We start from the raw sequence: 13039 nt of genomic DNA, 5'->3' as shown, positions 1-13039 counted from the left end.
GTTCGGTAGAGGGTTAAAAGCTCGGCTGTGTAATCTTTATTGGAACCTTAGATTTTTGCTTGTATTTTGCCTTACAATTCCTAAGGTTATTTTTTTTTAATTATTTGTTTTTTAAAGAATGCTTTCAAATTATTTGTAGCAACTGTTTTGCATTTAAGTATGATTTATAGTTGATAAAGTACAGTGCTCTGGGGATGTTAGTGCAAAGTCTGGAATAAAGAAGATTATTTAAGAAAGAAAAGGTGGTGTACCTAAGGTTGCCTTTTCAACAATTGCACTGAGTTTTGTATCGCATGAACTGGGCATACCATTTCAACTGAAAAATAGGTGCTAGATTTTCACTTTATTTTGCAAGCAAATTTAAGTATTTGAGCTGAATACCTATTAATTGCAAGAAAGTTGTGAAATACAAATTTAGCAAAATTGTAAATGTTAGGTGTTTTGTTAAGAGATGCAGACTAAATTACACCTTTTCGTGTAGGTTTAATAAATATCTTTATAAGGGTTTCCACTGTTTAGCACCAATTAAAGTTAATTTCATCCATTAGCATTCTAAATTTCTTTCTATATGTAGCATAATGCAAATATGAGTCATGCATTTGGCAGCGTCTAAATTAATGTGGCTTGACTGACAAAAGAAAAGGAATTACGACTAATAATTCCAAATATCTAATCTAATGTGGCTTTAACATCTCTATCGGTTATGTAGTATCAAGTTATGCAGATTCTGTCTCATTGGTGTCAAGAAAGGTATAGCATTTAGTATTCAAAAGATCCCTTGTTAGTTCATCTGTCAAAACGCTCATTTAAATAATTGTCTACTATACTATTAACTGTTAATCCTACTAGGTGAATATTTAGTAATGCATTATTTTGAAGAGTTAAACTGTAGGTTTAATAAATTATATTTCTTGCATTGATTGTGAGGTGCCTGCTGGGTAAATTAGAGTAAAAAATCAATCAGCATACACATTTTATATGTAGGAGCGTAAATACCATCATCTTGCTTAAGACCATCAAAGAGGGAGAAGTGCTTTTCCGTTTCTGAGAAGCTAAACCTGGAAAAACACTAGAAAGATTTATAAGTGTTCTAACCAAATCTGAAGGTGACACCCATGTTCTTAACTTTAGACCTGCTTAGTTTTTCGATTGCTAAAATCTAACAGACGGCTGCTAACCTTATTTGAGATGCATTTAGTAAAGGTTAACAGTCTTTATAAGACTAGTTTTGAACCAGGAAAAGACAAAATAGTCCTTACTTATACACTATGTAAGGTAGATCCTTCGCTACTATTGATGTTGGACTGCAGCATTCAATATGTTGCATAATTTACTTCTAGTCACTAGAATGAGGGCTGTGATTGGGGTGTCAGCCTGGTTTGAATCTTTCTTGAGCAGGAGGATGTCAAGACTGAGAATAGAGAATGTAGTCTTGGATCCAGCTGCTGTGACATTGGAAGTCCAGCAGGCATCTCCATTACTCCTTGCTGTATTTGTGTAACCACTCAAATTACCGCAGACCAAACTGGGTGTTGGGTTTCAGAATTATGTTACTGACTTCCCAAGTTATCTTCACCCTGTCTGATTACCCTGAGAAGGATCAGAAAACTCACAGTAAGTTTCATAAAAAGAAAACAATACTAGCCCAGATGAAAAAGGTTGAAACCATAAGGATTGATTTATGTGTGAGTCTGTGTGGTTTAGTTTCTCCCATTAACTTTTTATATTGACTTACTGTGATGTGGCCAGCATTTTTAATCACAGAATTTAGGGCCGTGCTGACACGTGTAATTATAGTTTTAAACAAATTGTATGGTAATACATCACTTGTTGGAACCACTTACAAACAGCAGTGTGAGCTATACGTTCTCCAACATTTTGTGGCTATGGCAGTCAGCAGCCACGACATCAGGATCATATCATGCACATCAGGAGGTTACACTGGTACCCAGTGAGATCTGTGGTAACATTCAAAGAATTGATTATTAACTAGTTAGAGCGCACATAGGGAGGCCCCATCATGTGTAACAATCAGGATTAACATCTGCATCCCTACACAGCAAACCATGGCCAATGGGGTACATCTAAAGGTAGTTCCCACAACTGAAATATCTTAAACATGACACATATCTCTTGTGGTTCATGCTGCTAAACAGTGAAATCAATTACAGGAACATCTATACAAACTACAAGACCTTTTGACATTGCTGTTCTTATGTATGCATTGTAAGAATTTTGTAGTTACTTGAATGCTCTTTTGCCTTGTGTGTCTGTGCAAAGGATAATGACTTTAAGTTGTTTCTTTGTATTGACTCTTTTTGGCCATAAAAAAGGAGAACGTGTTCTCAGGCTTTCTTTTCAACTAGCTAAAGCCCACGGTGATATTGTAGAAACAAATTAGAACGTTATTGAGAAAACAAAGCACACATTGAAGAATCTGCATTGTGAGGAGTTATTTTAAAATCTAAAGAGCAGTGCATACAGAAGAAGAGTATTTCACATATAAATACAGCGTGAACCTAGCTAAAGCTAACTGTATCTAGCTTTTTCTACAGTGAGAGGACTGTCAACCTGAGTGCTGGTCACAGTTTGAAACACCATAACTGCAAGGTCACCTGTCACAGTGCCTGCCATTTGTGGGGACCCGATCCAAAATTGACTCTTTATGTAGGGACTCTTAACTTCACATACCTGTACACAACCATCCTCTGTGCGGCAACCCATACAGGTGCAAGTCACTCTGTCCTTCCATTCTTTGGTGCTTACAAGGCTTTCAGGTCCACATGAACCTAACGGGACTTCGTGGCTAACATATTGAAACACCAGAAGGATAAGTTATTACTGTGTGAATTGTCTGTCTTTCACTTTTTTTACATTTTTGTTGTACAGATTGGGTGTTTTAATTGAAAGTCTACTTTTGCTTACAGCAAGAACGATTAGATATTGAAGAGAAGTATACCAGTTTACAAGAGGAAGCCCAGGGCAAAACAAAGAAGCTGAAGAAAGTGTGGACAATGCTTATGGCTGCAAAGTCAGAGGTTTGTCTGAAAAGCTTTTCTACTGATGAATACTGCTTGTTTTATGCATTCCATTTGTAAGTGTGTACAGTGAGAATGGTAGGTTTGTGTGCTTCGGGGTTGTCAGAGATGCTCAGCTAATACTGAAAAGATAAACACTTAATTTTGGTTTTGTCTTTAACCTTTGCCATTTAAATGCTTCCATAGCGGCATTCCTTTAAGGAGTGAATCAACATTTTGACATTTATGGGAGCTACCTCTGTAAATAAGATTGCTTATTCTGAAAGATCTGTTAAATTGCGATCCATTCTCAAGCACATGAATCGCAATTACACATGGAGCGATACTTATTGCACCCTGTAACTACCAGGTACGATAAAGATTATACTATTTGTTACATTTCAGCAGGTAAAACCTGCTGGAATTTAACAAGAGAAAAAGGCCTACAGTAAGATCAAACAGCCTGCACTACTGAAAAGGCGGAGTAAGATATGAACAAGCTTAAATGTTGCTACAACATTTAAGCGACAGAGTCACATACCTCACACAACAGCCCATAAAGGATAATTAATTGAGTGAGTGGGATACATAGAGACAAAAGATTGGTCTAGCCAATATTAAAGTGTCACTGATATTCGCCTGCTTCCTGTTCTTGCCTTCTTCCACCTTCTAGACAAAACAAAATGCCAGCAGCTAGCCTATCCAGCCCACTACCCAGTGCTGGACTGGGAACAGCAACCAGCCCTGGCAGGTTGCTTCTCCACCGGCCTTGGGAACGGGAGGGGAGGGGATTGTTAGCCGCTAAGCACTTCCCCCGCTTTTCTTACAGAGGGCCGATCTTGCAGCACTGCTGCAAAACCGGCACCCTGTAAGAAAAGCGGCCTCCTGCGGCCACAAAACCGTCCCACACCCCTCCGGCCCACTGGGGAAATGCCCGGTACTCGCTAGGGCCAGTCCGGCCCTGCCACTACCCCATCATGTAGGACTACCAGCTACTCTGAGATGTGTAGATCTATCTGAGATTCAACCCCTCCGTGTAGGTGAAAACATATTGGCTGCCACGACTGGAAGGAAGCAATATATCTGCCCACCCTGGGATTTAATGGTTGGCTGAGAGTCCCAGGCTTCGCAGGTCGTTCAAAGCTTTCTTGACCCCTAAAAGGTTTTTTTGTCTTGGTAGGTCTCTGGTTGAGGTCCGGGAACAGCAACAGTTACTTGCAGAAGAGGAGGGGCATTGCCTAGATATCCTCCACATTGACCTGGGTGCCAATTATCCTGAAATTTAGAGACCCACAGAGCACTCCTCTCCAGCTAGATGCCATATTCATGGCTCCTCCAAACACAGAGAGCACAGGGAAATTTTAGGCTATTATATTTAGAGAAGAACCCTGAAAGAGTAAATTCAAGTGTCTGTTATTGAGAATACGGGTTTAAATTAGTACAGACATCTATTGATCTTTAGAACTCTGTAGGAGAGGTATATAGGTTTGAGGAATTGGAAACTGCTACTGCATCCATCATAAATTGGTTATGTCGGTTTCCACAGACCTCCAGATCATCACTGTTTGTGGAGGATTATGATGTCAAGTATATGAAGTTGCTCATTTTTGTGGTGGTCATAATGTTGTACTTGTGCAAAAACGGTACTAAGGGCTATAATACCACTTTTTGGATTCTTGCAATGAGGCCTGAAGATTCAGCTTGTTGCTGAGTAAATGGCAACTATTTAATTGTGTCCTAGTAATAGTATGAAAGAATGTTACAAGTGCAGTGCTAGACATATCTGCATCATTGATGAGCACCAAATCTCTCCACCTACCGTTAAGGGGAATTTCCGGAGCATTGTTTATGATGGGTGTGTCTAAGTTTACCACCTTTTGCTTTAAAAGATATTCAGTTATGCTCTAAACTTGATAGACACAGTGACCTTTAAAACACGTTGCTGCCAATTTTTTCACAAGAAAAGGGAGGGAAACTGCAGAAGGGAAGTCCTAGTGTCATATACAGAATAAAAGTACTGTCTTTGAAGTCCTAGGCTGACCCAGCAATGTTAAAGTGCATAGTCCCATTATCCTTGTGAGAAAGTCATTGTTTTTACCCTGATCGCCCCCTTTTTTTGACTGACACTGGTGGTCACTGACTGTTTTTGCTCTGGGCCCTGTTAACCAGGCCCAGGTCCAGTGCTCGGTTTAGAAGCTATATGGTAATTAGTTGTAATTACAATTGGTATGACAACCTACCTGTGAGCCCCTAGTACATGGTAAAGCATTGAGACCCAGTAGATTTCATGCACTTAAAGTGTACACTGCTGTGCTGCCCGTCTGTCATTTTAATAGCCAATCCTGCCTTGCAGGCTTCTTTTAAAATAAAACTATATCCAAATTCCACTTGAAATTAAAGATACTTCCAAAGTCTTAACTACGTTATTTTTATATGCCACCCTAAAGTGTACCCTAGGTGCACCAATTTTGTTTTTCCCCATTGTAGTGCATTAGTTTCATAGGCTAACATGGGAAGACTTTATTTAACATTAATAAAGTCTATCTATCGACAGGAGTGAGGTACAATAATAATTCAAAGTGTTAAAAGAATAAATCCAACAACTTGCCAAGGTTGGATTTATTACAACTATGTCAGAAAAGAAGTTAAAGAACATGCTTTTCTGATGTGCTTGAATTCAGCTCTGGAGCAGCTTCTCCTGATTGGCCAGCCTTTGACAGGCTGAGCCATACTTCTCTGAGGTGTGAAATGGCCCGCAAGGAAACAAGTGTTGGGAGAAGATATGCAGCTGCAGAGCAAAAGGCAGGAAGGGGGCTTTCTAGGACAAGAAAATGCCACACTTCAGGGGAAGTTATAATCACAGATGGTGGTACCCTGCAAACAATTGGTCAGGGGTACCTCCCCTTTGAAGGATTTTACCAGGTGCATTGTGGGTCGTGTAGTCTCAACTTCCCAAGGAGCAACTCGGAGCTTCTGGAACCTTGGATTGGTGTTGTGGATACTTCAAGCCCCGAAAAGGACTTTCTGAAAGAAATTCTAGAAGTTTGAGACCGTTTGATGACTTTTTGATAAAATCTCCATAAGTTGACCGACCCATCGTTGAGAGTCAAGCCAGCGATGTTGAACCGTGACTTGGGCTGAAATCCAGGTTTGCCCTGCTGAAAGCGCCGGAGCTCTTTGCCATCGACGACAAGAACCAAGACCTCCAGGAGTCCTTGAGGCATCGCGTGGAAGCAAGCCGCCATCGTCTAACTGCAACTTGACCTGATGAGGAGTCTAACCTGACGTCAAGTGAAAAAGCTCCAAAAAGGTGTCTAAGTCAGAAGGGCCCTACCGCTCATCGTATCCAACCCATGCTCCATCGTAGTTGGCCTGAAGCTTTGACTTTGTCCCGGTCAAGGGCGACCAGATGTCCCAAGTTGGCGCTTTTGCTTTACACACCTGTCTCCCATGTTAAGCCTGACTGCTCATGGGCCAAGCTACCAAGGGCTTAGCAAGGATAAAGTTATTGAGACTTTACTGGACCTTATTTGTAATTGTGGTGTTATTACTTGCTGTAGGTACCTACCTGCACCTACTAGTAAACCACCTTCCAACAACAAGGTCCCTCAGTAATGCAAAAAACTCCCCTATATTTAAACCAAAATAAATTTCGCCAAAACCACACGACGCCTTTTTGTATTTTGCAATTTCAAGCATTTTGTACAAGATGGCTTGCAGTGTGCTACGTTTTTCTCCACTGCCAGTGTGCCATTACAGCTTGTGAAATGTCCCTCCTGTGGCACGAAAACCATCTGAAAATGGCACCCATCGCCTGTATATCCTTTGCTTGGCAGACAGTTCTATTGAAAGAATGTACCATCTATGAAAAACATCAAGAAAGACAAGTAAGGGCTATGGAGGCATAAGACAGCAAAGTATGCAACATATCTGGGCTTTTTTTCCTGAATCATCTGCTTCTATTACGTAGCAGAAAAGGCAGCCTAGCCAAACTCGTACCACCCGTTCTGTATTTCCTCAGACTGCCAGGGACCACCTGAAAGAGAACTCAAAGTAAAGCAGAATTTGCAAGGGGGAAAGCTGCTACTGCAGCTCTGTTGACAAATGTACCTATTTCTGAAATTTGTAAAGCCGCTACTTGGAAATCTGCTCATACATTTACATGGCATTACTGCCTGGATTCTAATGCTAAAGCAGACACTCGAATAGGACAGGCGTGTTTAAGGAATCTTTTTGGTTAGAAGTTGGTTGCTGTTCTTTGCTGCTAAGTTCACGCTTTGTGGGATGGATTTGCTATTCTATTCTGTGATTATGACTATTGATGAGGATCCCCGGAAGAGAAGGATAAATTGCTTAACTGTAATCCTAGTTTCCTTCCAGGGAAATCCTCATCGAAGTCATAAACAACCCACCCATCTCCCGGGATGGAAGCTGTTGCAGGTCTCAACAAGTTCTGTATGCAGGATTCCTTCGTTTTCTATAAAAATTACCTGACTTATCTGTCACCTGTGGGGCATGATGGGATACTGGTTCTGTGAATTTCTTAAAGGCACAGTGGCAGTTTTATGTTTACTCTTTGTAATGGCAGTCTATTGGTTAATAATGTCTCCTATTCCAGTTCCTTTTAAAGGAAGGTTTGTGGAAGTCTTTCTATGGTCAGTTTTTGCATCTTCAAAGTTTATTCATACAAAAAAGTATTAATCTTTCCTCATATAAACTAGGCAGTCAATAGAAAAGCTTACATTGAGCCAACGTTGCAGCAATGCCAGCTAGACAAGTGCTATCTTCTCATCTTTTGGGCAGGTTCTTAGCTTCAATTTAGGCAATATTAACTCGATTGGTTTGACTCTTAAAAGGCTTTACAGGTTCAATGCAACATTCATCCTCATCCTTCCTCTAATCAGGTCTCCAAATTAGACATACAAGGTCAATGTGCATTACTTAATATTCATCTTCATCCTCGTCCACCCCATCAGCAGAATCTGTTCCCACTTCCTCATAATCTTTTTCAAGGGCAGCCAGATCCTCCCGGGCTTCCGAGAACACTCCCTCCTCCATGCCCCCCAACATGCCAATGCATAAAGGCCCTCTTGGAATACATCAAGTCAAACTTGTGGTCAAGCCGGGCCCAGGCTTCAGCAATTGCAGTTGTGTTGCTCAAAATGCACACTGCCTGCTGGACTTTAGCCAGGTCTCCTCCGGGGACCACTGTTGGGGGTTGGTAGTTGATGCCCACCTTGAACCCAGTGGGACACCAGTCCACAAACTGGATGGACCGCCTTGTCTTGATTGCAGCTATGGCTGCATTGACGTCTTTAGGCACTACATCACAATGATAGAGCAAGCAGCAGACCATGTACTTGCCACGCCTAGGATCACATTTCACCATCTGGTTCGCAAATTCGAAGCAGGCATTGGTAATTTCTGGCACAGACAGCTGCTCGTGGTAGGCCTTTTCTGCAGATCTAATTGGAGAGTAGGTAACCAAAGGGAAGTGGATTCTGGGATAAGGCACTAAATTAGTTTGAAACTCTGTAAGGTCTACATTTAAGGCACCGTCAAGGCTGGATACACCCAAAAACTCCAGCTTGGAATTCTTGCCATAGTCTACTGAAAGACGTTCCATCAACAGTGAAGTGAGCCGGTCCCACCTCCGAAACTGTGGAAGATCGAGAACCATTGAAGTCCACTGCACTGGTCCGCCATCTTACAGATCCTGTCCAACACATTGTCCACGATCTCTTTGCCGATTGTGTAATGGCCGCAAGCGTAGTTGTTAGCTGCATCTTCCTTTCCAGTGATCAGCTGCTCTGGATGAAACAGGGTGCAGTACATACCAGTTCTTATCTCATCAATAACTGTTGGTTCAAGATCAATATAGACAACTCTGGGCACGTGCTTGCCAGATCCAGTCTCACTGAAGAAGATGCCAAAGGAAGAGTCTGCCTGCCCCAGACACTTCTCTTGGCAGATAATACCATCTGGCATTAGCCCGTGCTCCAAACAGTAGAGCTCCCAGCAGGCATTGCCCATCTGGACTCCGGCCTGGCCAACATGAACAGATATGCACTCCCTCATGACTGCTAGCTAACCAGTCCGCGCCACAGAGAGAAAAAAAAGACGAGACTCCGCCTGCTGCACAACCCTGCCGGTCAGTTTTTTTCTTTATTAACATGAATTGTATTGATTTATGTGATTTTAAAAGAAAAGTTTATTATATCTGCCCATTTTAGAGATATATATATATATATATATATATATATATATATATATCTCTCTATATATATATCTATCTCGTGCTTGTTCCGTTAATTGAAGTTCATTCAGAGCTGCCCATCAGGGGGCATGCCATCAGTAAAAAGGGTGTGATTGGAACCAGCCGGTGCTCTTCCAATTTCCACACAAGCCTCTGAGGAAGAATGTATTTGAAACGTGTCAGACAGTGGGAATCTGACTGAGAAAAGCGGGCAGTTAGACGTTTCTGTACCAGTTAATAAAGGCTTATGCTTGAAGCCTTGTGTGTGTTCGAGTGCCTTTCAATTAACGGAACAAGCACGAGCATGATATATATATATATATATCATGCTCGTGCTTGTTCCATTAACGGAACAAGCACGAGCATGATATATATATATATATCATGCTCGTGCTTGTTCCGTTAATTGAAAGGCACTCGCGAATAACTTTGACGGTGTTTGACGAATCTTTGCGAAATTTTTCAAAAATAAATGGGCTACTCACTTCAGCTGCTGTGTTGAAAATTTCAGGATGATTCATCAAGCGGGGGCCGAGAGAAAGGTGGGGGGGGTCACAAAAAGCTTTTTCTCAATGTTAATTTCCATAGTAAACGTTAGACACTGCTACAGTACGAACTGCAGAACGGAAGTAAACCAAATTTGGCAGAAAGGTAGCTCTTGGTCCAGAAAGCACTCTTTTTGTTAAACGGTGTAAATCCGTACAATCTGTTTTGAGAAATTTAAAGACTTCTCAGATATACAACTGTAGACGTGGTGGATACGTGAACCCTCCCGATCTCGTACCTGAGATCTGATTGGCTGCCAACACTTCCTGGTTGACTCCCAGGGCCCGAAAAAAAAAAAGAATTAAAAAAAACAAAAAACTTTCGGTATGATTCACTAAGCCGCGAATACAGCAGAATTTTTTGTTTTTTAAAAGGAATCGCATGCTCCCGTGCTTCGTTTACTCGAGGCCCCCGGGTTGGCCAGGTCCCAGGGTATTTAAAAATAGATGCGGGGTACCGTGCGCCCCTCTGCAGCCCTGGGGACCACTTGCCCCCCCTGCAGCCCGGGGGACCGCTTGCCCCCCCCGCAGCCCAATGGACCGCGTGCCCCTTCCCGCAGCCCAGTGGACCACGTGCCCCCCAGTGCAGCCCGGGTGACAGCACGCCCGCCCCCTCCCGCAGCCCAGGGGACTGCACGCACGCCCCTGCACCCCAGGGGACCCCTGCACCCCAGGGGACCACGCGCTGGCCGCCCCACCCACAGCCCGCAGGACCGCATGCCCCCCTGCAGCCCGGGGTACTGCACCCCTCCACCCCGCAGCCCATGGGACAGTGCCGCTCCTGCAGCCCGGGGTAACTGTACGCCTGCCCCCCTCCCCTACAGCCTTGGGGACTGTGTGCCCGCCCCCCTGCAGCCCGGGGGACCTCCACACCCCAGGGCCGGCTCTAACAATGTACCGGGGTGCCCACCCCCAGGGCTTTGCGGTTTGCTACCCATCCTATAGCAAACCTTGTCCTCCGCTTTGAACACAGTCAGCTTTGAACAACAGTGATGACATCATCGATAGCATCTCTGATGAACCCACTCACACCCCTATAGAATCTTTCTTACACCCACTGCCACTGCCACTCCCGCACAACCATTCACAGAGCCATACCGGTACTTACACACCCATTTACTGATTCATAGATCTACACACACACACATCCACTCGCTTACATACACATACAGCCACTCATGCACCCACTCACTCACTAATACAGCCATTGACATATCCACTCATACACCTATAAAAATACTCCCACACTGAGTCACCCATAGAACTACTCGCACACCTAGACACTCACCCATACAATCACACAGCCACTTACACACCAAAACAGTTAAACACACACCCATTTACTTATGCATAAAGTAACACGTAGCCACGCACCTATACAGTCACTGACAGAAGCATGCATTTATCTGTATAGCTGCTCTCACATTCACTCACGCATACAGTCACTCATATACCTAGTCACTCACCTATACTGCCTTTCACATACCCAGTCACTCACCCATACTGACACAAGCACTCAATCACTGACAAAGCTATAGTACCACACACAAGTTTTTACGTACATTCAGTTAGAAAGTCATCCTTTTGCCCCATTCACCCCCATTTGTTGCTGAATTAATCTGGTGTTAACTGATTGACTGTAACCTGGGCTCTGCTAATTAGGTCCACTGCTAGTGCTATGTGTAGTAAGGTACATTTATTAAGGTACACTTACAATTGCTATTGACAGACCCTATAAGTTCCTAGTAGATAATAGGGCCAGGGAGTGCAATCTACCTAGTAGCCCCTAGTATATAATGGGGCTTAAGGTTTAGAGACCCAGCATATTTCCTGCACTTGCATATGTGCCCGGCTGTGTGCCTGCTGTCATTTTAAAGGCAGTCCTGCCTTGCAGTCTGTCTTTAAAATTACATTCTCACAATTGGTATTGACAGACCCAAAAGTCCCTAGTACATAATAGGGCAAGGGGGACGGGGGGGTTAAAGTTACCTATAAGTCCCTAGTATGTAATAGGGCATGGAGGTTTACAGGCCAGCAGAGTTCTTGTACTTGCATGTGTACATTGCTGAGTGCCTGCTGTCATTTTAAAGGCAGCCTGTTCTTACAGACTGTGCAAACTCGACTTTGGTGATATGGGCACTTGAAAAGTGATAATCTACCTTGTTTTTACATATTGGGTATCCCCAGGGTCTCCCCTTGGTGTCCCAGGAGTGGGGTCATGTAACTATTAGCTGGTGCCTTATAAAAGATTATATGCCCTGATGAGGGGAAAACTACCATTTCAACTTTCCCCATTGTAGATACCTTGCTCCATAGGCTAACATTGCAATATTTTCTTTAGTTATAAATATTGCTAGGAAAGAGTAAGATTTCATTCAAGGACTTAAAGATTGATATTGATAATACAAACAACGTATCACTGTTTAATTTATCATAACTAGTACGGAAGAGAATTTATAGAACTTTCTCTTCTGTAAGCCAAAATCTAGCCTTCTAGTGAACCCTGCTGGTTGGTCAACCTTAATGGGCTTAGCCAGGCTGCTTTGATTAGGTGATAAGTGTTCTGGCAGGAGCAGGGGTTATCTGATGGAGAAAGCTCTGCAGCTGGGGAGGGTGGGTCCTGCAGATGGGGCTGGGGTAATCAAACTGAGCTAAAAGAGAGAGCAGATCAGTACCCCCACATCCTTTATGCCAGCCGGATGGCAGGGTTAGAACAGGAATTTGCAAAGGTCAGGGGGAGGAGAGCTAATGGAAATGAGCTACAAGTTGTTTGCTTCATCTAGCTTTTACTCCTCTGAAATGATCCATGTTTTGTGGGACAAGAGGATGCCACACTTTGGAGGTAAGTTGTCATACTTTTGTGTGGCACCCAGCATCTCATTTGACAGAGGTGCCCCCTGCTTGTCGCCACAAAACATTGAATAAATATGTGAGAGCTGCATAGTCTCTCAGATCTGCTGCCTGAAACTACAAGGGAAAGGAATGCCCTGCTGTTATCTGGATTTGCACCCAAAGGCCTGCACTCTGATTGACTTCGCCTCTGCACAATTTGGTACTACAGCCCCAGGGACTGTGGTGTACTTCAAGGAGTAAGGGGTGGAAACCATGCAAAATACAGGTTAACAGAGCCTACCTGCATCACCTCCATCAAGAGTCACCGTCCAGGACAGTAGACCTTTAAAGATTTGGCCAGCTGCATTGTGGGAGTTGTGGTCCAGACA

The 13039-nt window shown here is 43.2% G+C and overlaps 1 protein-coding gene and 1 pseudogene across 1 annotated transcript in view; one reads left to right on the top strand and one right to left on the bottom strand.

Moving 5' to 3' along the window:
* The window catches only part of KIF3A (kinesin family member 3A), a 329541-nt gene that overhangs the window by 221527 nt on the left and 94975 nt on the right, over nucleotides 1–13039 (top strand). Inside the window, exon 12 of the mRNA XM_085643646.1 lies at nucleotides 2928–3038. Within this exon, the coding sequence (XP_085499772.1) occupies nucleotides 2928–3038 (111 nt within the window). The remainder of the gene's footprint in view (nucleotides 1–2927; nucleotides 3039–13039) is intronic.
* LOC146859916 (tubulin alpha-1 chain pseudogene) lies at nucleotides 7744–9161 on the bottom strand (annotated as a pseudogene).

This window comes from Triturus cristatus, chromosome 3_1, assembly GCF_964204655.1.
Source record: "Triturus cristatus chromosome 3_1, aTriCri1.1, whole genome shotgun sequence".
NCBI classification, from domain to species: domain Eukaryota; kingdom Metazoa; phylum Chordata; class Amphibia; order Caudata; family Salamandridae; genus Triturus; species Triturus cristatus.
Note: the sequence above shows the minus strand (reverse complement) of the source record. Positions and strands in the feature narration are given on the sequence as shown.